Source organism: Vombatus ursinus, unplaced genomic scaffold (genome assembly GCF_900497805.2).
Source record: "Vombatus ursinus unplaced genomic scaffold, bare-nosed wombat genome assembly UNPS02010193.1, whole genome shotgun sequence".
NCBI lineage: Eukaryota > Metazoa > Chordata > Mammalia > Diprotodontia > Vombatidae > Vombatus > Vombatus ursinus.
The window spans coordinates 8,483,189-8,506,952 of NW_020949971.1; the positions used below are offsets into that span (position 1 = coordinate 8,483,189).

The 23,764-nt window shown below is 42.4% G+C and overlaps 1 protein-coding gene across 1 annotated transcript in view; it reads right to left on the minus strand.

Moving 5' to 3' along the window:
* The window catches only part of BBS7 (Bardet-Biedl syndrome 7), a 72,069-nt gene that overhangs the window by 23,087 nt on the left and 25,218 nt on the right, over positions 1 to 23,764 (minus strand). Inside the window, exons 7-15 of the mRNA XM_027853754.1 lie at positions 22,489 to 22,605; positions 16,578 to 16,708; positions 12,755 to 12,839; positions 12,177 to 12,279; positions 10,199 to 10,391; positions 7,544 to 7,618; positions 6,519 to 6,584; positions 3,885 to 4,024; positions 798 to 962 (exon numbers count right to left, since the gene is read on the minus strand). Of these exons, the coding sequence (XP_027709555.1) occupies positions 798 to 962; positions 3,885 to 4,024; positions 6,519 to 6,584; positions 7,544 to 7,618; positions 10,199 to 10,391; positions 12,177 to 12,279; positions 12,755 to 12,839; positions 16,578 to 16,708; positions 22,489 to 22,605 (1,075 nt within the window). The remainder of the gene's footprint in view (positions 1 to 797; positions 963 to 3,884; positions 4,025 to 6,518; positions 6,585 to 7,543; positions 7,619 to 10,198; positions 10,392 to 12,176; positions 12,280 to 12,754; positions 12,840 to 16,577; positions 16,709 to 22,488; positions 22,606 to 23,764) is intronic.

Below are 23,764 nucleotides of genomic sequence, written 5' to 3' on the forward strand. Positions count from 1 at the left end.
GCTCCACTTGTCCCCACCTAAATTGAACAATGAGGGCTTCTCAATGTGACCCAGAACTCACTCAGAAACATTCCACACTCCAACTGCCTTCCCATGTCTCTCACTAGAATGAGCGAAAGCTCCTAGAGGGCAGGACTGTCTTTGCTTTGGTTTTAGCATCCTCAGAGCTTGGCCTGGGGCACTTAATCAAAGCTTCTCATTCATTCATTCCTTTGTTCATTCATTCATTCATTCATTCACTCACAGAACAGGCCACTTTAAGGGAAGTGGACCCCCTCTACAAGCAAAGGCTGCACTTCCACAGAGAAGAGTTAGATCGGGAGGGCTCTGGAATTCTCTTCTTGCATTCGCCCAAGCTGTCCCCCGGGGCCTGGATGCACACCCTCTTCCAACCTTGGCCAGCAGAAATCCTTTAAGGCCCATCTCAGTTACTTCTTCCAGGAGGCTTTCCCAGGGTCACTCAGACCATCTCCTCCACAGCCCAGATAACCTCCTAGCCCTTTTCTCCCTCCTTCCCTCTTCCCTCCTAATAGTTAAAGAAGGAAGATCAAATGAACGCCGACATTGTTCCAGCATGAGCCCCGCCAATCTCCTCCCCCAGTAATGACCCCACCCTGGCCACACTCCCCTACAGGGGTCCCCCATCTGGATGTAAGCTGCTTAAGGGGAGGGGCTGTCTCTGCTTTTGTATTTCAGCCTCAGCACGGTCTGGAACACAGCAAATCCTCAACAAACATTCATCCACTCAAGGCAAAGGACGTGCTTTCAAACAAGCCCAGGGATGTAGACTTCTTTACCTGTAAGTACTTTCCAGCTGTGTATCGAGGAACGTATTTTGAAAATAGAAAGTCACACACTCTCCTGCTGGAGCTTTCTCTGGAACCTCAGGCAGGCAAAACACGACCCAGGAGTGAACTTCGGCAAAACTGAACTGGCCAGTCAGAGTCAACGTGTTCATGGGTCTACGGTTTAAAAAGAGAAACCCAAATCGTTACAAGAGCCATTGTGAGGAAGCAGCATCTGACCATGGAAATGACAGAAGAGGGAGTCATAGAGTTCCTCTCATGTAGGCCCATACCACCTATGGTCCATTTCCATTTCTTCCCTCAGTCACTTACATTTCAATTCGATTCGACAAGCACACTATTATTTGGCCTTAGGACCATGAACACAATTTCCAGCCGCCTGTAGGACCATCTCTCCCCGGGGGTCCCACCAAGCAATGCCAAAAACCAGATTTGTTGCCATCCTCCCTAGAACTGCTCAATGCCTGACTTGACAGACTACTTCTGGCAATGGCCCCGCCCAATCCCCCACATTCAGAACCTCAGCGCGGGCTCTGAGAGGCTTCACTGAGGCGCAGAGAGCCCCGCCCTGGGTGCCCTGGTACCAGCCAGCTCCGAAGGCCCGAGAACTCTCCCATGCTCCTCGGACCCAATCAGCTCTTCAGTCCTGACCGTTCTCCCCCGAGTACTTCTGCGATTGGTCGCTCCCTCTCTCTTCACCACGCTCCCCCCGCCCCAGCCAGACTCCCTGCCATGATTCTCCTCCCCTTCTCATCCATTCTTCCTGTTCCTACCAGAAAAGTCTTCCACATGAAGCACTCCATTGTCTCAAATGAGTCACTGCTAAAAGGCGCTGGGGCTTCCAGGTGTCCACCAAGTCTAGGGGGGACGTGGAGAGAGGTCTGGGCTGAGAGACAGACACTGGCCAAGGGACCACATCCCCTCTCTCACTCTCAGTTTCCTCAACTATAAAATGAGGAATAATCATGGCACCTACCTGATAACAAATGTTAAGTGCTCTGAAAACCTCAAGGCATCACATAAAGGCCGGCGAGGCGGAAGAGGAGGAGAAGGAGGAATCTCGCCCTCTGCTGCCACGTTCCACACATTTTACACGTTAGCCAAATTCGGCACTTTCCCTTCTCTAGGCCTTTGCTCACGCTGTGCCTGGAATGGCCGTCTCCCTCCTTCTCTGGCCATCTTGTAAATGCCATCCATCCCATTAGTGACAACTCAGTTCTTCACGCTTCATCAGTGTTATTTATTGCCAACTCAAACGTAGCCTCCTCCAGGAGCCGGCCCTGATTGCAGCAGTGTCTGGTGGGCTGGGGAGCCCCTCAGGTCCCCTCCAGGCTTAATTCTAGGACACTGTGGCTTTTCCCCCATGGATCTCACGCAGTCTGAACAAGGAAACCAGAATTTATTCAGCACCTTCCATGGGTCAGGCACCGTGCCAATGTATGGTATGGTCTCATGCAATCCTCACAATAACTCTGGGAAGTAGGGTCTATTGTTATTCCCATTTTACGGCTGAGAAAACTGAGGCAGACAGAGGCTCGCCCGAGTCCCAGGGCTAGAACGCGTCTGAGGCCACACTGGACCTCGGCTCTGCCTGACTCTAGGCCCACGCTGTGCACCACGGCGCTGCCTAGCTTCTGCATTACAGCTCTGGATGTTCCTCCATCCTCTGCCCACCCCAGCAGGAACCACACCCCTTCTGGGCTGTCTGGGGTTTCCTGAGCCCAGGAGAGTAAGGTACACCATAGGTGTCGACAGATGTTTGTCATGGGAGGCTGATTCAGGCGAGCCATTCAGCCATGTGCAACTCTCCATGGCCGAAGTGGGGTTTTCTTGGCAAAGACACTGCAGTGGTTTGCCCTTTCCTTCTCCAGCTCATTTTACCGATGAGGAGACTGAGGCCAACAGGGTGACATAGCCAGTAAGTGTCTCAGAGTGCATTTGAACTTGGGGCTTCCTGACTGCAGGCCCGGTGCTCTGCCCACCTGGCCACCTCACTGGCCCTGAAGGCAAGGCTGCCTGCTGCTACTCGGGAGTCAGCTCCATTCCAATGGTTAGCAAACACAATCCCGTTGGACAATGTGTCCAACGTCCTTTTGTTCAGCAAAAATTACAGATGAGTTCAGGGCATGAAGAGTCGGGTCCAACTGAACCGACTCAGCGGCAACATGAACAGCCTACTTTCACACAGACTAAATAACAGACGGGCAAATGGAGGGTTATGGAATCACAGGCTTGCAAGGAAGCTGAGGGGCGGGTCATGAAAGCCCCTTGCCGGCCTTCCAGAGGAACAGCTCTCACTCAGGAAATTGTATCTCTCCAGGTTTAACAACCTTCCCAACCAGAAATCCGTCCTTAACCCGACTTCTCCCAGCTCAGCGGCCCCAGAGGACAGGACTTTGGATCAGGGGTACAAGCTGAAACGTCTTCAAAAGTACAATGGGCCTCCTTGGAAACCAGTGAGCTCTCCATCATTAAAGGGTTCCAAGTCAGAGCTAGATGACGGCTTGTGGGATATTTGTAGAAGGGATTCCTTGTTCAGGTACAGGGTGGGCTAGACAGCCTTCCAATTCAGGAGCCATGGTGTAAGGAAGAAAATGTCCCTGGGATTGAGGTTGGAGGGGGAATGGTTCCAAAAGCTGCATATGGAAACTGGGTACCAATAAGGGCCATACTAGCAAATCAATTCACCTACAGTCCTTCGGGATGGTGAAAAAGGAAAATGGAAATTCTGCTAATAGTATCTAATGCCCTACAGTTTTGTTGATTTGGGAGCAGTGCTGATGGCACCCCACATGATCTCTTCTGAGGGTGGCAGCTATTTCAAAGTTACGACTGGATACAATGGAGGACTCAGATGGAAAGACCCAGACGAGCTAGCGATCATCTCAAGAGCCCACTAGGGGAGAGCAAAGGCTCTCACCCATCAGCAGAATCACCTTAAACAAAACCTAAGAGATTAAACATACTTACACCACTAAGGAGAAACCTGTCCGGAGCTTCGCGAACAGTTAAGTTACAAAAAGAAATGTCCTTAAATCTAGTGAACAGTAAAATCAAAGTGTTCGGCCCTTGTCTTACCTGTCATGATCAATGAAGTGAGTTCTCTGATGAAGCGAAAGTGGCTTGATCTGATACTGACGAACCTGGCAGGTCTTAGGCTGAATTCTCGGGGTTACATAAGCTTGCAGCGTGCCATACTGACCTTCAATTGATCGAATCTGAGTCAGGACAAAGGGAAGAGAGGGGGAAAAATCTGACGAAAATCCTTACTGCAAATAATCAAGAATGTAAGACCTCATTCTTTGTATGTGCAGTACCATGTAACCAAAAGGAAAAATGAGTATTCCATTAAATGGGTGATTTTTATACAATGACTAAGCTATAATAAAGAAACTAAATTCAAATCAAAAGATTTTCATTCTACCTGTCATCAGTCAGGCAAACAAGCATTTGTTAGGCATTTACTGTGGCCAGGCACTGTGCTAAGCACCAGGGATACAAAGAAAGGCAAAGGATAGCCTCTGACCTTGAGGTGCTCACAGGCTAATATTAGGGACAGACAACATGCCAATAATTTGGTACAAAGAAGATATCCATGGGGTGGATGGGAGTTCATCTTAGAGGGGAGCCTTTGGGCACTGGGCAGCCGGGGAAAGGCCTCTTGCAGAAGCTGGGATCTGAGCTGGGTCCTGAAGGAAGCCAGGGCAGCAGGATGGATTAATCCTGTCTTGTAGGTGGTTTGAAAAACAACCCCTGAGGCATCAAAAATGCTCCACATCCCCAGTTTTTACTAGCCCTGTGCGTGCTCCTCCAGTGCCAAATGAATCTAAAGGCTCTCGTCCTAGCCAGTGCCTGGCACATGGCAGGTGCTTGGTCAATGTTCACTCATTGATGAGAAATGCATTCCACAGAAGTTCAGAAAGATTTCTATCAATAACAAAATAGGAGACGGGAAAGCCTGTGAGGTATACTGAACAGAACCATCTTTGACAGAAGACGATCTGGGTTCAAGTCTTGCCTTTGGCACATCTCTGCTGTCAGAACCTAGGCATGTTTCCTTGCACGGGGCACCTGTATCATATTCTCAGCTGCTGAGGTGGTGCCGATCTGCCCTGGGGAAGGGACTTTCCTCACCATGAGTGCTCCTAGACCAATAAATTCACAGGCCAATCTGCACTGGGGAAGGCAGTTTCCTGCTGTGAGTACTCCTGGACTGACAAATTCACAGGTCTGAACCAAAGGGGAAAGAGGGCATATTTAAATAGCACTTGAGTTTTCCAAAGTTCTTCATACATTTTTTCCCCAGTTGACCCTCCAAAGAGTCCTATCAAGTGGGAACAACAGATATTAACTCCATTTTAGAAATAAAGAAACTAAGGTTTATGTTCACACAACTACTAAGTTTCAGAAGCAGAATTCAAACCCAGGTCTCAAGGCTCCAAGACTAGCTTTCTTCTCACTATACTACATGGTGCTGCCTCTTGAAAAGTAAACATTTTTTAAAGCTTTGGCAATAGACGTAAGCTTCAGTTATTGGAAAAAATATTCACTTACTTGAAACACCTAATTGCCCAATAATGTACACTAAGTTACGACTGTATATTTGTATCGCTATATACCTGTACAGCCTCCTCTCCCCACCAAAAAATAAACAAACAAACAAACGACTAACTGAAGAAAGAAGACAGAGAGAAAAAACATCTTTTTATAGGAGGGGGAACCAATTTAAATGGAACATTTCCCTAACTGTACACTGAAAAAAGATGTGTATGAAAGTGCACTTCCCTCCATTTCACAGATTGGAAAAACTGAGGCCCAGGGAGCAAGAACGCTTCTCCCAAGGCCACAATTCTAGATAAAGGCAGGGCCAGGACCCAGCCCAGCTCACCCGACTTTGAGCCTGGTGCTTTCCACTTCACCATCATAAAGAGACCCTGACTTAACTGACACAACAGTGAGCCCTGACTAAAGAATCTTTGAAGACAACAGAGTTGAAGTGCTTCAAGTCACCCCAAATTAGCTCCTTGCTTTCAGCCGGTGTGATGATATGCTCTAAATGTTACTGTAAAGAAATGAGAGATCCTGACCCACAAGGCTTTATGTTTCTCTAAACCAAGGTGGGGAGGGAAGGCAAAAGTTACTTATTAATGAAGTGTAAACTACATCACTTAACACTTCATGAGAAAAACACACTTAGGTAAACTACTAAATTCCATGTCAAGACTTTTAAACTCTAAGACTGAAAATTAAAAATTAAAAAAAAATAATGGACTATAATTCTTTGGCCGTTAGGTTTGACATAAGTATATTAACTCTTCATTAAAAGGACCATCGTTTTACCAATTTAGGATGAGCTTACAAATAAAACCAGTGAAATAAGTTTTGAGCTAAGGTTTTATGAAAATGATATTCAACATGACTCATTAAATTACAAAAAGAAAGCTTGAAAAGATTTCCTCTAACATAAAAAGTCAACACTTTAAATAACGTTACAAACAACTATTACCCTTTCAGGGAGGAGTTTAGGTGAGGGCTAAGTGTATGGAAATGAAAAAGATAAAGGCATCTGATTTTAAATGCAGTTCACCAATGCTCCCAAAGTAAAAGTCAGAACAGACATAAAAGACTCAGACAAGAAGTGTGGCAGCTGACGGTATTCTCAAGGAATCAACACGTGCAGCAGGATTCCAGGCGGCCTTTCCAGCACTTTACCTTGAGCTCCAGCCTCGTAGTGTTTGCTTGGCACCGATAAGTGGCCAGGAGGAAGTTCTCATTGACCTGTGAGGAATTCAGAGTTGACAAGAAGGATGAATCAATATTACAGAAAACAATTCACAGAGAGGACATTTATCCTAATAGCATTCTGGTTACAATCAAGCTATGAGCAACAATGACCATTCTTTTACTTTTAGAACAGTAATGAGCAATTACGGAAGATATGATTTCTGACCTAATTTTCCATAAATGTGGTTTATTTGTACTGAATTACTTTAAACAAGTCTCATGAACAACCTAGAACAATTTAAATTCTTCTGACATTAACTAGGACAACGCGCATTCATCTCTCTCTCTAAGGTTTATATATCTAAGTTGTTTCCATCTATTATCTCCCTAGATTCTCACAACAATTCTATAGGTGGATGCTATAATTATCATCATTTTACAGATGAGGGAACTGAGGCTGAGACAGCTCAAGTGACTTGCCCAGGATCACACAGATAAAGTGTCAGAGGCCAGATTTGAACTCAGCTCTTGCTACCTCCAAGTCTAATACTCTATCCATCACACAAGCAGAAAACATTTCACGAATTATGAATAATCAAAAATCAAACTCTTTAAGATGAAAATTATATATCTGTAATTTTTCCTAAAATAAAATCCCTTAATAAATGAAAACAGGGAAATTTTGGCATTTTTTCCTCTCAGCATTTACACCTGCGTATAAATGGAATGAGTAATATTAATCACAGGAAACTAATCCACAAAAACAAATTCACTCATACAAAATCCACATGCCACTGGCTCTCACTGGCCTTGGGCTCAGGCTCAGCAGTCACCAGAAAGGTGGGAAATCTCTGCCCAAACTCAAAGCCATTCTGGCTTCACCACAAGCCCTGCATTTCAAAAAGTCAGAGAGCTCACCGAATATTAGCAACACTGAAAAGCCTTCATCTAGAAAGCCTCAAGCAGGAAGACAAAAATGATGCCAGAACGCTTCACGTTCTGCCTTTACTCACCTCCGCATCAGAGCTGCTAAAACTCACCACAGCCGAATTCTTATCCACATCAAGCAGATCTATTGGAACATCGCTCTAGAGGTAACAATTGGGAGGGGGGTGGGGGGGAGGGGGAGGAGAAGAGCAGAAATACTTCTTTTTTTGTTTTTGTTTTTTTTTGTTTTTTAGGCAATTGGGGTTAAGTGACTTGCCCAGGGTCACAGAGCTAGTAAGTGTCAAGTGTTTGGTCTGAGGCTGGATTTGAACTCAGGTCCTCCTGACTTCAGGGTCGGTGCTCTATCCACTGCACCACCTAGCTGCCCCTGAAATACTTCTTAAATATGAAAAAGACTATATTCTCAAGGACTTTCAATTCTGCTTCAGCTCTTAAATTAAGTTTGAAGGTATACATTACTAGAAAATTATTAAAATTTAAGAAAAAGACAAGCACACCTTAGAGTATAATCAATTACTTTGCTGCCTCAGCATTCATTAAAACCAACAAACCACCCACCATCTCATAAGATTTGTGGGCATTAATACACATCAACACACACACACACCCACACACCCACACACACCCACACACACACACACACACACACACACTTCCCCATCACTCATACTAGGCAGAATTGCAGAATTTTTCCTAGTTCTGCTGGAACCAGTCAAAAAAACAGAAAATTGGGTGGCCCATAAATCAATGGTAAAATGCAGGTCCCTTCCAGCCCTAAACCTGTGACCTCCTATGATCATTAAACAGTAGGAGACAACCTGGTGCATAGCACCCAATTGCTGTAATTAACTCTTACGCCCTCACTGACAAAGAAAAGCTAATTTTCTCATCTAAAGTGGGCAGTTAAAATGTTAGCATTACTAAACAGGAATCTGGGCTTTGAAATGACCTTTAAAGAGATAGCAATAAGAGATCTCCTCATAATGCTCTTCCCTTTTCCTTCCTTGGCTGCACCTTACTCTTTTTTCCTCCTTTTGTTTTCTTTTTTGTTGTTTTTTTTTTTTGTTTTGTTTTGTTTTTGGCTAGGTAACGGCATTGAGTGACTTGCCCAGGGTCACACAACTATTAAGTGTGATGTGTCTGAGGCCGGATTTGAACTCAGGTCCTCCTAAATCCAGGGCCGGTGCTCTATCCAGTGTGTCACCTAGTTGCCCCATTTTCTTTTCTTTTTACTTTTTCCTCCTTTTGCTTTTTTTTTCTTTTCCTTTTATCTTTTTTTTCTTTTCTCTTTATTCTTTTTTCCTCCTTTTTTTTTTTCTTTAATCGTCTTTAGGATCTTGAGACCGAGAGCTAACTCGGACCTTGGGATTGGCACTCAGGCCGTCTGACTCTAAATCCAGTAGTCTTTCCACTACACTCCCATGTGCTTTTGTTGCACTCCTCCCCCTACCCCATCCCTTCTTACTTACTGCATTTTTAACTTGGGGCCTGACCTAAGATCAGATAGACAGACAGACAGACAGATGGATAGATACATAAGAGACCCAACACTACTACCCATGAAACCATTTACTTCTGCCTAAACTGGCGAGTCAATGGGATAATTGGTAAGCTGCAACATTAATCTCATTTAAAAAAATTTTTTTGGTGAGGCAAGTAGGGTTAAATGACTTTCCCAGGGTAATTATTTTTTATTTAACGTTTTATTGATGAAGCTGTTTATCTTTAGATCACAGTCATTTCAGACCCTCCACCCCCCACCCCACAATGAATCTGCCTTCTCCTATATGATGAAGACAATTAGGCAAACACAATGAGCTTATCTGACAAGATATATAAAATATACAATTTTCCATCCTAATAATACCCCATCTCTTTGCCATGATGGAAGAGGTATGTTTTATTATCTGACCTCTGGACATTCATTGGTTTAACATCTTTTTTGAAGTTTTGACAACTCATTTAAAAAGTGAGTTATTCGATTCACAAACATTAACTAATTGTATTTAACTCTATAGACCAAAAAATTTATAGCAGCACTTTTAATGACAGTCAAGCACTTGGAATGAATAGATGCCCATTCAGCTGGGGAAGGCCTAACCAAATGGTGGTGGAGAATGAATGGAATGGAAACTGACTTGAATATGACGCCTCCAGAGAAGTACGGGAAAGACCTACATGAACTGATGCAAAGTAAAGCAAGCAGAACCAGGCAGATGATATGCTCAAAGATGACAACAATGTAAATTAACAACAAAAAATGACTGAACTTCAATGTGTGGAATTATAATGACCAAGCTTAGCCCCAAAAAAGGCTCCTCCCTCCTTTCTTTGCAGAGGTGGAGAGCAACCAGTGTAGAATACTGCCTATAATGGCAGACTTTCTTGATGTGTTAGTTTTGCTGAACTGGTTTTTTTTTTTTTCTAGATTTTATTCTGTGTTATAAGTCTTATAAGGACTGACTCTCTGGGGGAGTGGAGTAGGATGGATACACTGGAAATGCAGGTGACACAAAAACAAAAGATCAATAAAAATGTATCAAATTTAAAATGCATTGACTCACTTAGTATTGTAACTTAACTCCCCCGACGTCATTTCCTCCAACCTTCTGCCTTCCTTCAAAATCCCCTGAACCCCCACATACAATAGGAACAGAATAAGAGCCTACCCCCTACAGTTTTGGCACAGTTGAGGCCAGGGAAATGGGCGGTTCACTCACCTGGACCATGACATTATCAATAGCTGTTTGCACCTCCAATATGAGGCTATAGCTGGCATCATCCTTATTTAACGTGAATTTGTCATTCACACTGAAGGACGGCACTGCTGACATCACCATGCTAGACTGGGCCGATTGCTGGTATTTCTCTCTTTCCTGAATCACCTTAAATTGCAAATGCTCCAAGTCGCTCCTACAGAACGACAGGCACACTCAGATTCTAGAAACACACACGCACTCAGAAGCCTCAAAGATCAGCTAGGAACAAACGAGAAAGCCCAAATCAAAGGCGATTGTTTTGGGTGTAGATGCACAAGAGAAATCAACTTCCCCACCCACATGGGGTCAGGGAGACACAAGCCTTCTGGTCTTTTGTAACTGATTGTATTATTTCATGTTACTTCCATTCCAAGCAGGCATTAAAGATCCATTCAAATAGCAGCAGTAACCAGAAGGCACTAAGAGAAAGGGGTCTGATGGCCGCTGGAGGAGCTGGACAATGGGGCCACAGACAGTCTGAGCAGGTCAGCTCCAGGATTTTTGCTATCCCCTTGTGACAGACAGAAATGGGCTCTAGGCAAACCACTGTGGCTAAATAAACGTCAGCTCTCCCAGCTCCTGCTTCCTGACCACAGCAGACGCCGCTCCAAGAGGGAGGCACTCTCTCTCTCCCAAAGTGGCTGCAGTCCCAGTGACCACCGAGCAGGCTACTCCAGTAGTACCAGAGACAAAGGGAGACCCCATTTCCTCGTCTCCGTAGTCATGGCAATAGTAAGGTAGCTGGGAGCCAGATGGAGAGCCGGCCTGGGGGAGGGGTGGATAGAGCATAGCTGGCTGTGTGACTGGAAGTCCATCACTCAGAACAGAGCCTGGTACACAGCACACGCCCCACAAATGCTTCTTGACTGGAACTCACCCCTCAGTGCCACAGGCAGCTTCCTGGGCTTAGGGCAGAGCACTTAATTGATCTACATTGGAAGAGACAGGGTTTCCTCACCAGTAGGCAAGAGTCCCCTACCTGGATGAAGTCAGAGGCCCGGGCAAAAATGATTTCAGCCATAATAACTCTCCCTTACGGAGTGCATGAAGGTTTACAAAACGCTTGGTCACAAGTCTCTGAGGCACATGTACAAGTGCTATCCAAATGTCACAGATGGGGAAACTGACTCTCTGCATTTATAGAGTGCTTTAAGATTTGCAGAGCATCTTAAAAATATTTTCTCATTTGATCCTCATGACAACCTTGAAAGGCAGGTTCTATTATTATCTCCTTCCTACCCATTTTACAGATAAAAAAGTGACTTGCCCAAGATCAAAAAACTAGTGAGTGTCTGAGACTTGAACTCAGATCTTCCTAACTCCAGGCCCAACGCTCTAACCACTGCACCATCCAACTCCCTTACCTAAAAAAATCCCCATCTAACCTCCCAGACACCAGAAGTGACAAAGCAGGGCCTCAGTCTCAGCTCTTCAGACTCTAAGCCCATTGATCTTTTCTCCATGGTCTTCCCCATTAGAACGGAAGCTCTCGGCTCAGGCAGGGATCCAGCTTTTGCCTTTCTTTGTATCCTCCACACTTAGCAGGTGCTTACTACATTCTTGCTGCCTGACTGAGAGACCTGCAAAGGCAATGGACTCATGGCCCACTGATGCCCGGAGACTTGGGCTGAATGCTCCCTGCTTTTAAAGGAAGGAAGTGGGAGTCCCCATTGGTCCTTTCCAATGACTAGGAAGGAATGCAGACATTCTTCACAATTAAACATACAGGGGAAATTTAAGGAAAAAACAACATAGAATAAGGTTTTTTCTTCAAACTAAACTTTAAAAACCAAAGACTATTATTATCTGTTAATTTTTCATTCTCCCAAATAAATCGATATATTTTAAAACATAAGCTAGACAGTCCCTTTCATACAATCCTGCATTTTAAAGTGAGCAAACCAAGCGATCCACTCCAGAACTCCAACAAAGACGTTACCGCAAGGACGCGATCTTGTTCTGCATCTCCTGGTTTATTTTCAGTTCTTCCCCAGGGCCGCTCTCCTTGTGGACAGGCTCTGTGGTCAGGCCTGTGACCCAGCCTACAGGAAAGAACCCTGATTACACACCAAAGACAATGCTGCCTCAAGGACATCCAGAGGGACGCGTGAAGACGTGACCTTCTTCCACCACGCACCACTCCATCCCCCTCCCCGCCCACCCCCAACTAGAAAACACAACCTCCAATCCGGCCAATCCTTAAACCCATGCAAAATTAACAAGACAAGAGGAAGTCTCTTAGCCCAAAGATTTGCCTTTCTTCCTTAACATGAGAAGCTCAGCTTACTGGGTATGGAGTAAGAGCATATACAGTGGCATGGATGCCCCCAAGTCAATCCCTTTATAACTCAGTGCACAGCCTTGGAGAGTTTCCATGGGCCAGAATGTCTCCACCCAGTGGCTTTCAATGCTAAGGGGCAAAGTGATTGGAAATAAGGTAGTACTAAGGAAAACAGAGTCATGACAAGTTTAAGAAATCACTCAGCTAGGTAAAATGCCTGGAAGCATTTACTCTACCTGAATATGTGGTTAGCACAATCTCATCATAACCATCCTTCCCCACACAGCCACCCTGGATGGACGTGACACTTTCAGACAATGCCTATGAGAAATACAGGAAGCAGGATATCATTCATTTGAAAAATCAGGCTTCTTGTTAACATAAGCGGCAGAACTGCTGATCCTATTTGCATGGTGATAAAAAAAAATCGAGACTGGTAAGGGCTCAGAAAAAGTTCTGCTGTTTAAATTATAAGAGTTCATTAAAAATCCTTTATACCACTTGGCTTCCTCCACTGAAAACAAAAATTAAACTATATAGAGATAGCTCCCTGTGTTCAAAATGGTATAACTATGAAATTGTGCAATCTGTGCATAAACGACATACATATATATGTATATATATATAGTACATTATATATATATACACAAATAAACATATATATGTTGTTCAGTGTTTCAGTCTCAGCCAACTCTCTGTGACCCCATTTGGGGTTTTCTTGGCTAAGATTCTGGAATGGTTTGCCATTTCCTTTTCCAACTCATTTTACAGACGAGGAAACTGAGACAAACAGGGTTAAGTGACTTGGCTAGGGTCACATAGCTAGGAAGTGTCTGAAGCCAAGTTTGAACTCAGGAAGGTGAGTCTTCCAGACTCCAGGCCCTGAATTCTATCCACTGTACCACCTAGCTGCCCTTATGTAAATATAAAAGCTTTAAATATCTCAAAATTAGAAAAAAAAATCTATTTTACTTGAACATAGTAAATTCTCAGATTCAAATGATAAGATAGACTCTAGGATTAATAAGATAAGTGTTCTATTTGAAATTTATTTTAAGAAACTATTGTGCACTTAGTTTTAAGTACTAAACTAAACACGTATAATTATTCACACTAAAAAATGGATTTCTACCTACAATAGTCCATAACAGTACTCTGATTATTCTGTAATCTGTTCGTTTACTTATCAATCTACACATTTTCAAGTGTATGTGTGGATCTGTGTATCCATTTTCATAAATCAACTACATCCTTTCAGCATTTTTTCTTTTTTTTTTTTAAATCAAAAGGTGAGCTGGTGTGGTCCTTGCATATTTATATTAATTTCTCATAAATTTCAGATGTTATGGTTTTGTCTATTATATTTTCCACATGAAATCTTTCTTTAAATCTTGATTATTTTTTCTTGAGTAGAACTTTTTCACTTTTATGTGATCAAAACTGCCTAATTTATCCCCTGTGATTTGTTCCATTTATACAACAGTTTTCAATGCCTTTGCTTTCCACAGTGGGGGTAAAATATATTGGTCTCTTTTCTTCTAATGGTTTTTATCATTCATTTTCTTACATTTGGTTCTGTGACCCAGCTGGAATTTATTTCACATATACAGTATGAAGAGAGAACACAAATACAATTTATCATAATACTAGCCAATTTTCCCAATAACAGTGGCTTATGAATCTTTCCTCCAATCTTTGTCTACAGGCTCATCAAATATGAATCGTTTCTATACATTGTGCTTGTGTTTCTGGTATTTCTAGTCGGTTAACAATAACAACGAGCACTTATATAACATTTTACGGTTTGTAAACCACTGTCTGTTTGATCCTCAAAACAGCCCTGTGAAGTAGGTACTATTACTGTCCCTATTTCACAGATCAGGAAACTGAGACAGACCCTATATGACTTGCTCAGGAGGCAGGCTTCTAACTCATCACCAAGTTGCCCAGTGCTCTACTGGATTCTTTTTCTATTTTTTACTAGTTTCAGATAGTTTTAATGAGAACTGTATTCTAATATTTTTCAAAAGGCAAGTAATCTGAAATTCACCTTTAAAAATAATTAAGTAAACAATTATAAGCAACAATAAAACCAAGTATATATGCATATATATACGTACATTAGTTTATTATATATATCTATATGTACATATAGATATATATACACAACAAAAGGGCAAGCTCACAGTATGCTTTCCCCCTAAAATTAATACTTAATTTCTCAACTATAAATATATTCATATTTTTATCGATATTACATTAAAACTATAAATTATTTTAGGAAGCATTGTCACTATTATAGATCTGACCCATTCAGAGACACTGACTCTCTCATGTTTTTGCTCTTCCTTCATTTGACATTATGGCTTGACAATTCTCCGTATTTAGGTCACCAATGTCTAGCTAATTTAATCCCATATAAGTGACATAATTGTAATTAAAATAAGATTTCTTTTCCATATCTGCTTCATCTCTGTCAGCTGATAAAAGAACACAAATAAGTCTTATGGGGTTTTCTTCTATCATGCAACCCTGATAAACTCATTTATTGATTGAGACTGATTAGTTTCTAATCTAGCCATCATGTCACTTGCAAATAATGTTTTGACCTTATTCATTTTTATATTGATTGCTCTAATTTTCTTTTTTCTACCTTATTGTAATTATCAGCATTTTAATACCATGTCAAATAGAAATAGTGCAAGAGTATACTCTTATTTTGTACCTCCTGATTCTAATAGCTTCATGTTACATATAATGTTAGCTACAGATTTGGGGCGGTTTACAAAATTTTTACGAGAATAACCTAATGGTGGGAACAATATCCTAACCCTCCCCACTCCATGCAAGTTAGGCTACTTTTTTCCTTAAAAGGCAATGAAACCATCCTCAAGACTTGGTTGGCTCAGGGGACTAAAGGATCAGCCTCTTTACATGCCTTCCTCATCACCTAAGTACAAAGCAGCAGGCACTCCAATGGCGCTGGTGGATCACAGTGGGTAAAGGGTGGCTCAGACAAAGAAGCTTTACTCAGCTGAATCAACTCAAAGCGTCCTCGATGCTTTTCCTTACTAAATATCTTTCTTCTATTTTAGGCTAAGTAAATCCCTTTTTGTTCAATTTTGAATGACCTACAAGTATCTCATTTTGTTCCAATAAACTACTAGGGGACTGGCCCGAGTCAAGCCCAGTTGTTATTCGGTTGTTATTCAGTCACGTCTGACTCACTGTGACCTCATTTGGGGTTTTCTTGGCAAAGATACAAGAGTGGTTTGCCATTTCCTTCTTCAGCTCATTTTACAAATGAGGAAACTGAGGCAAAAAGGGTTAAGAGACTTGCTTAAGGTCACACAGCTAGTAAGCGTCTGAGGCCATATTTGAACTCAGGTCTTCCTGATAGTGTCTTAAACTATAAAACACAATGCATCTAGACAAAACATAAAAATTAAACATTTTTGGATCAACTAAACCCACTGAATCTCACTTCTGGACTGCTAGATGGTACAGTGCTCAAGAGCCAGACCCAAAGAGAGGAAGCTGTTGTTACCGCTGTTGCTCAGTAATTTCAGTTGGGTCCAACTCTTCATGAGCCCATTTGGGATTTTCTTGGCAGAGATAATGGAGTGGTTTGCCATTCCCTTCTCCAGCTCATTTTACAGATGAGGAAACTGAGGCAAACAAGGTGAAGTGACCTGCCCAGGGTCACACAGCTAGTTAAGGACCTGAACTCAAGAAGATGAGTCTTCCCGACTCCAGGCCCAGCACTCTATCCACTACACGCCAAGAGCTGGGTTCAAATCCTGCCTCGGACATTTGCTAGCTGGGTAACCTTGGGTTAGTCACTTAACCTCCGTCTGTGTCAGTTTCCTCACCTGTAAAATGGAGATGATGATGATAACGGCACCTGCCTCCCAAGTTTGTTGTGAGAATCAAATGAAATAACATGTAAAGCACTCTGCAAGCAAACCTTAAGCCACTATACAAGTGTTAGCTATCATCATCATCATTATTATTCCACTTCTTCAATGCAGGAAAAGTGCTACCAACAGTAAGATTCACCTGGTCAAACCGGAGCACAGGCTCACCGGCAGCATCAAAACCATACACTTCCACCATTCCATCATCTCGGCCGACAAGCAGGTCTTTAACGCCATCTCCCACGATATCAAAATAGTCAACACACAGAACGCCTTTATTTAAGAAAGAAAAAGACACACAGCATGACTGCAGGCGAACGCTTGTAATGAGGTTTGAATTCAAGGCAGCGCTTCGTACTCTGAGGTGGGAATCAAGGTTTAACCGTGAGTGTGTCAGGGATTAGTTCTCTGTGGGAAACCAAAGTATTGAGAGTCCCTTGTGCCAGCACCAGGGCTCCACATGCACGTGGGTCTGACATTAAACACGCCCCACCCCCCCACCCCACCCCCTGCCCCCGGCCCCAGCCACTCTTCCTTCTGTGGCTTGCAGAACACACTTTGCCCTCCTAGAAACAATGTCATGAACAAGGCTTGGCCTATAAATACCATTTAAATCACAAAGTAGCCAAAATGGTAGTACTCTAATCTCATTAAGTGTATCCCTCATCTCAAGGACTCCCTGTGACTCCGATTAAACTTGAGGTTAAATAAAGCTAACCTGAAAAACTACTATTTATTTTGTTTCTATGAAAAAAAAAACTGTTGGCATTTTATTTATCAATGAACTTTTAGTTTGACTTTGATGGCAGGGACTGTTTGGATTTCAGTACAATCCACAAGGAGGAAAGAGGCAAGATGCAAGTTAATGATTCCCAAAATATAAGAAAGGAAACAGAACTGGGATTCACATAACAAACGTTTAACATTTAAACCTTACTCTCTTCAGTTTGAGATTAAATAATAACTTCACTGATGGCAATTTTTATCTAATCTATTCTACTCAGGATCTTACTGAAAAGCAATATGGTGTAGTAGGAAAAAAACACTGGACTTGAAGTCAGGATAGGTCTGGGTGCAAATCCCACCAACAACACTTCCCATCTAGGGGACTTAACATCTCTAGGCTACCTCAGTTTCCTCATCTCTATAATGGTGCTGATATTATCTGAAGCACCCACTTCACAGAATTATTGTAAGAATCAAATGAGAAAAAAAGTACATTAAAAACTTTGTAAACCTCAAAGCATGATGGAACTGCTAGCTGGTGCTGTCATCACCGTCATCTTAAATCCACCAAACATTTATTAAAGCACCTATTTCTTTCATTCATTCATTCATTCATTCATTCATTCATTCATTCATTCATTCATTCGTTCGTTCCCTCATTTACTTATTTAGCAAAGGGATGAAGGTACAAAGATCAAAATGAAACCGTCAGGGCAGCTAGGTGGTGCAGCGGATAGAGCACCGGCCCTGGAGTCAGGAGGACCTGAGTTCAAATCCAGTCTCAGACCAGATACTTGACACTTACTAGCTGTGTGACCCTGGACAAGTCACTTAACCCCAATTGCCTTGCCAGAAAAATAAAAAAAATGAAACCATTCCTGCCCTCAAGAAACCCACATGAAACTGGAAGAGATGACATACAAGTCCAGAAAAATAAACACAAGCAATACAAGGTCATTTCAATATGCACTTTCAGTAAGAAAGTGGCTAAGATGTCCATGCCCTCTGGCCCAGAGGGTCTACTGCTAGGCAGTGGTGTGAATGGTCCCAAAGAAGCACAGCTTTCCTGAACAAACTCTTGCAAACATGCAAAAAGGGCCCCCAGTGGAGCCATGGTCAAGGAAGCACCTCCATCCAGACCAGAGAGCCGGGAGGAAGCGGGAAGTCAGAGCCAGCTCTGGGAAGTGGGCTGCAGCGGTGGAGGCTGGGAGAAAGACTCCACCTATGGGTGACAGCCTGCTGAGGAAGTTAAAAAGGAGTCTGCTGGACATCAGGCACAGACCATAGCATGGGAAGTGCCTCACACATACCAGTCACATGATTCACAAATTAAGAGGATCAGAAAAGGGGATGCATTTTATAATTGGACAGGGGGAAAGTTCTTAACTATATAAAGGACAGAGGAGATCTTGGGAGACACAATGGATAATTTTGATTGCATAAAAGTGAAAAAAAAATCATCAAACAAAATCAACGCAGTTAGAAAGAGAAAGGGAAAGTTAACTGGGAGGAAATAATCTTTGCATCAAATTCCTTTGCAAAAGTACCAGTAACCAAAATGTACAGGGAACCGATTCAAACATAAAAACGAGTCATTCCTCAATTGATAAATAAGCAAAGGATGTGAACAGGCAGTTCTCTCAAAATACAAAGACAAACTATCAATAACCATATAAAAATGCTCCAAATGACTGATAACAAGAAAATTTCAAGGCACTAGGGGTCTGATGGAGAGAGTGCCAGACTTAGAGACTGGAAGACCTGAGTCTGAATCCTAACTCAGATATTTATTAGCTTTCTGACTCTAGGCAAGTGGCACTCACAGAGCCTCAGTTTCATCTATAAAATGGGTACCCATCTCAAAATAGCACCCATCTCAAAGGGTTGTTGTGTTGATCAAGAGAGATAATATATGGAACTTGCAAACCTTAAAGTGTATATAAATGCTATTATTACTATTGGATGCACGTGAAAACAATTGAGATTCTACCTTAGGCTCAGCAGAGTGGTGAAGATGACAAAAAATGAAAATGACAATTGTTGGAGGGCTCTGGGAGTACAGGAACATTAATGCATTGTTGGTGGAACTGTGGGTTGGCTAACCTGTACTCTCTGAATCAGCAATACTACCACTAGACACATGCCCCTAAAATATTAAGGGGGAAGTCTTGACTTGAATGTCCATTGGATTTGAGTGACTCAGAGTGAAGTAAGAAGTAGAATCATTTACACAATGACCACCATAATGTAAAGTGCTAAAATATTGAGCAATATGAATGCTTTTGATGAATAGAGAAGGGTGGCAGGATGGGAAGAAAGGAAAGAAGGAAGGAAATAGGCACTTATTAAGCACCAATTACATGCCAGGCACTGTCCTAAGCATTTTACAAATGTCTTATTTGATCCTCAGAATAACCTCGGGAAGTAGGCGCTATTATTATCTTCATTTACAGTTGAGGAAACTGAGGCAGAAGTTGACTAGCCCAGGGTCACCCAGCTAGTGTCTGAGGCCAAATTTAACTCAGGTCTTACTGATTCCAGGACCTGCTCCATCCACTGTGCCACTGGGCTATGATGGGATGTTACAGTGAGGTTTGTGAAGAGACAGAGGGCTAGGAGATTATGATCAGAGATGGAAATTGCAGAATTCTGGACAAGGTTCAGGATCCGAATAGCCCTCGGGGCCCAGGCAGATCGAGGATACGACCATCACTCTGTGAGGATGAAGCAGAATGACGGTGGAGCTTATGGGAGTTAAGGAAGTTGATGAAGTAAGTAGATGTGGGTGTTTAGGGAGATATCACCATATATATGAAGTCCCCAAGTATGAGGGTGGGAATGGAGAAAACAGCTGTGATACAGGGACTGAGCTTCATAAAAGATCAAGAATGACCCGTGGAGAGGACTGGGCTGGGTGGTAAAGACAGAGTAGGTGACCCCCAAAGTAGCCAAGGGACAGTCTGGAAGCTGCCACGATGCCACTCCTCCACTGTCTGGCCCACGGCCTCAGGAAGAAGGTGTACTCAGTCCTAAAAAATGAGGGTAACAGCAATACTTGCCTGAGACATATAAAGCTCTCCATAAATGGTGTCAATGAGTATTATTACTCCCGCAGAATGTGGTTAAGGACAGTGTCTTTTGAGGGAGTCAGAGATGTCTGTAATGCTAGGAAGACATCAAGACTGTAAAGGGAAGAGGGTAAGGATCGAGGGGACTTTGTTACCAAATGTAGGGGGTTCTTGACTACCTTGCAGAATGAGAGGGCAGAGGAGGCTTGTAGAGGGATGGGGAGAGAGGAGGAGAGAATTTCAGGGAATCCAACAGTTCTTAAATTGTCTTTCCTCAATCTATTTTCCAGGTCAGATATTTTTCCAATAAGATAATAAGATATTTCACATTTTCTCCTATTTTTTCATTGTTTTGATTTTTGTTTTATTGTTTCTTGATATCTCAAGGGGATATTAGCTTCCACATGTCCAACTCTAATTTTTAAAGAATTCTTCAGTGAGCTTTTGTGCCTCCTTTTCCATTTGGCCAATTCTGTTTTTTTAAGGTGTTTGTTTTCTTCAGTATTTTTTTGGTGTGTCTCATTTACCAATCTGTTGACTCTTTTTTCATCATTTTCTTGCATCGTTTTCATTTCTTTTCCCAATTTTTCTTCTACCTCTTTTATCTGATTTTTAAAAATCTTTTTAAAGTTATTCTAGGAATTCTTTTTTTGGGCCTGAAACCAATTCATATTTTTCTTTAAAGTTTTGCGTGTAGCTGTTTTAACTGTTGTCTTCTTCTGAGTTTGTGTCTTAATCTTCCTGTCATCACAGTAACTTTCTATGGGCAGGTTCTTTTTGTTGTTGTTTGCTCATTTTTCCAGCCTATTTCTTGACTTTGAACTTTATGTTAAAGTTGGGCTCTGTTCCCAGGGTGAAGGGGGCACTGTCTCGAGCTTCAGGGTTTTCATGCTGCTGTTTTCACGGGACTGGGGGGGGGGGGGGGGGGCTATAAATTTTCATTTTTCCAAGGTGGAATGATCTAAGGCAGGCCTGTACAACATATGGCCCGCAGGCCGGTACGTTGTGCAGGCCTGTTTTATATCCTCTGTATTTTTCGCTGGCCACCTGAAATCCCTTTGCAGGCTGCAAGCAGTCCATGGGCCGAATGTTGTGCAGGCCTGATCTAAGGAAAGGTATGGTCCTGGCTCAACTGGTCTATAAGACACTACAAACATTCTTCTCTGCCCTACAACTGTGACCAGGGCCCCTGCTCCCCGATGGCCATAAATGCTTTTGCTCCTTATGACCTTGGAATTGTGACCTGGGCTCCCGCTTTCCTGAGGCCACAAGTGTCGGTGCTCCTCTCTGCCTGGGATCTGAAGCTCGGGCTCCTGCTCTCCTGTGGGCAGCTGCAAGCATTCTCCTCCACCCTGGAACTGTGATTAGGGTCCTACAGCCATAAGCCTTAGCGCACATGCTCCTTCTCATCCTGGGAATGCAATCCAGAACCATATATCGGCAATACAACAGAGTCCTGCACCCAGTGCCAGCAAAGGGTCCCCTGTTATCTCCTTCTGACCAGCTGTTTGACTCCCTTGGCATCTGTGGACTGAGAGCTCCTGAAGCTGCCGCCTCCAAGGCCTGCTACTGACTTTCTGGGGCACAGCCTGCTCCAGGCCCAGCCATCACTCTGGTAAGACAGACCTTTCCTGCCAACCTCCTAAGTTATCTTGGGCTGGAAAATTATTTTACTTCGTGGCCATCCTACCCACATCGGCCACAGGGCTAAATCTAGGGCTCAAACTGATTAAAGATGATTTTACAAATCAAAGTATCATATTTTAAACAACAATTAACTTGTTTTATATAGAAAGGAAAAGCACATTAAGTATTTCTTTTTTGCATCCCATAATAATGATAAATATAGACCTTAAAACTGAAGAAATAAAAAGGAAGAGAATATCAGAGGACTGAAACAAAAAAGGAAAAGTCTTGACTTTAAGATGGAATGATTCCTTCTGAAAAACATTCTTATATACAGAATTAGAAAGGATCAGTCCCAATAAACACAGCAATTCAAGGAGGCCACGGAGAAAAGGAAATGAAGACTCTTTTAAGTTAGTCATCCTTGAAAAGTGAATGGATGAAATAATACTAACAACTCACTTACATCCCATTATATTCAATCACAAAGCATTTTATGTTCATTTGCTTTTGACCATTATGACCACCCTGAGGGGTAAGGCAAGAATTATTGTCCCCATCAAATTATGGCTACAGATTTAATACAAATCCCACTGGAGAGTTGGAGTCCCCAAATAACGACAAACGACAGACCTCCTCTCTTCTTCTCATTTCTTAATTCCCATTTATGTGCTGGGTTGGACGTGGCAATCTGAATAATCCCAAGTTTTCCATCGGAGGTTCCAAACAGAAGATCCTCTCCAGATTCACCTAGGGAATCAAGGTGAGGTGAATGTTTCTCCCATTTACAACAGAACCTTTAAGAAACAAATTATTTTCCTAACAGTTTGATGGGGAAAAACTTAAATCCTATGCAATGAAAAACAATTTGAATGAGTTTCTGGATGCATGTTTATTGAATGTTAGGCCTAGAAAAGACCTCAGAAACATTCAGGTCTGGCCCCATTGTCTTAAGGGATCTGGAGAGGTGACCTTGCAAATGGCTGGGACTAGAATTCAAATCTCTCCATCTCCAAGCTCCAAGCTCTTCCTTGACTCTTTTAAATGCCAGATCTTTAAAAATGCTTTGGTGCCCCAAAAGCGTTTGATGCCATTTTAAACTACCAAAGCTTTAATATGAAATTAATTTATTTAATATTAAAGCTTTTTAAATAAAATTATTTAAACTTTAATTAAGTAATTCAATATTAATGTAATTAATATTGAAGCTTTAATTGATTAGAACAGCCCTTGGACTTTTGGGACACCCTGTATTTATGCCAATACTACAAAGAATGATTTCCTCCTCAGTGCGAGAACTCCCTCCATTCACAAAAGCTCACTCTCTGCATCTGTAACCATACAGATACATGATCTGATTGATAACTTTGTAGATTCACCTTTCAAAGGTGCCCACAACCAGTCAGTATTAAAGGTGGAACACACCAACTACCATATTTACCAGAACATAAACTTAAATTTTAAAAGGACATCATATTTAAAGTTATGTGGTACTTTATGATAACTGGGGCAATGGTTATGAAAGAAATGCCCTTTTGTTCCCATAAATCTCCGGGTGTCTGCAGTGGTCATACAGAGAATCTTCTTCTGAAGTGTTAATTAGCTGCACCGTCAGATGCCCAAATGGGCTGCAACCAGCAACGAACACTTTTCGGCTTTTAACCAAATTACGTGTTATTGGGAATTAGGAAATTTGGGCCCATAAACAAGAGAAAATGGAGAAAATAAAATAACAATCTCTTCATCAGCAGATCATTGTCTTGCTATAGTTACAGTACCATGGGCTCTGAGTTTCCCTAAAGTTCTTATCCTGATAAACAGAAAAAACTACAGGAATCCCATAAGCCTCCAAACACCACAGCAATCACTAAGTTTTTAAGCTACCTAAATTGTAAATGAGTCTGAAAAA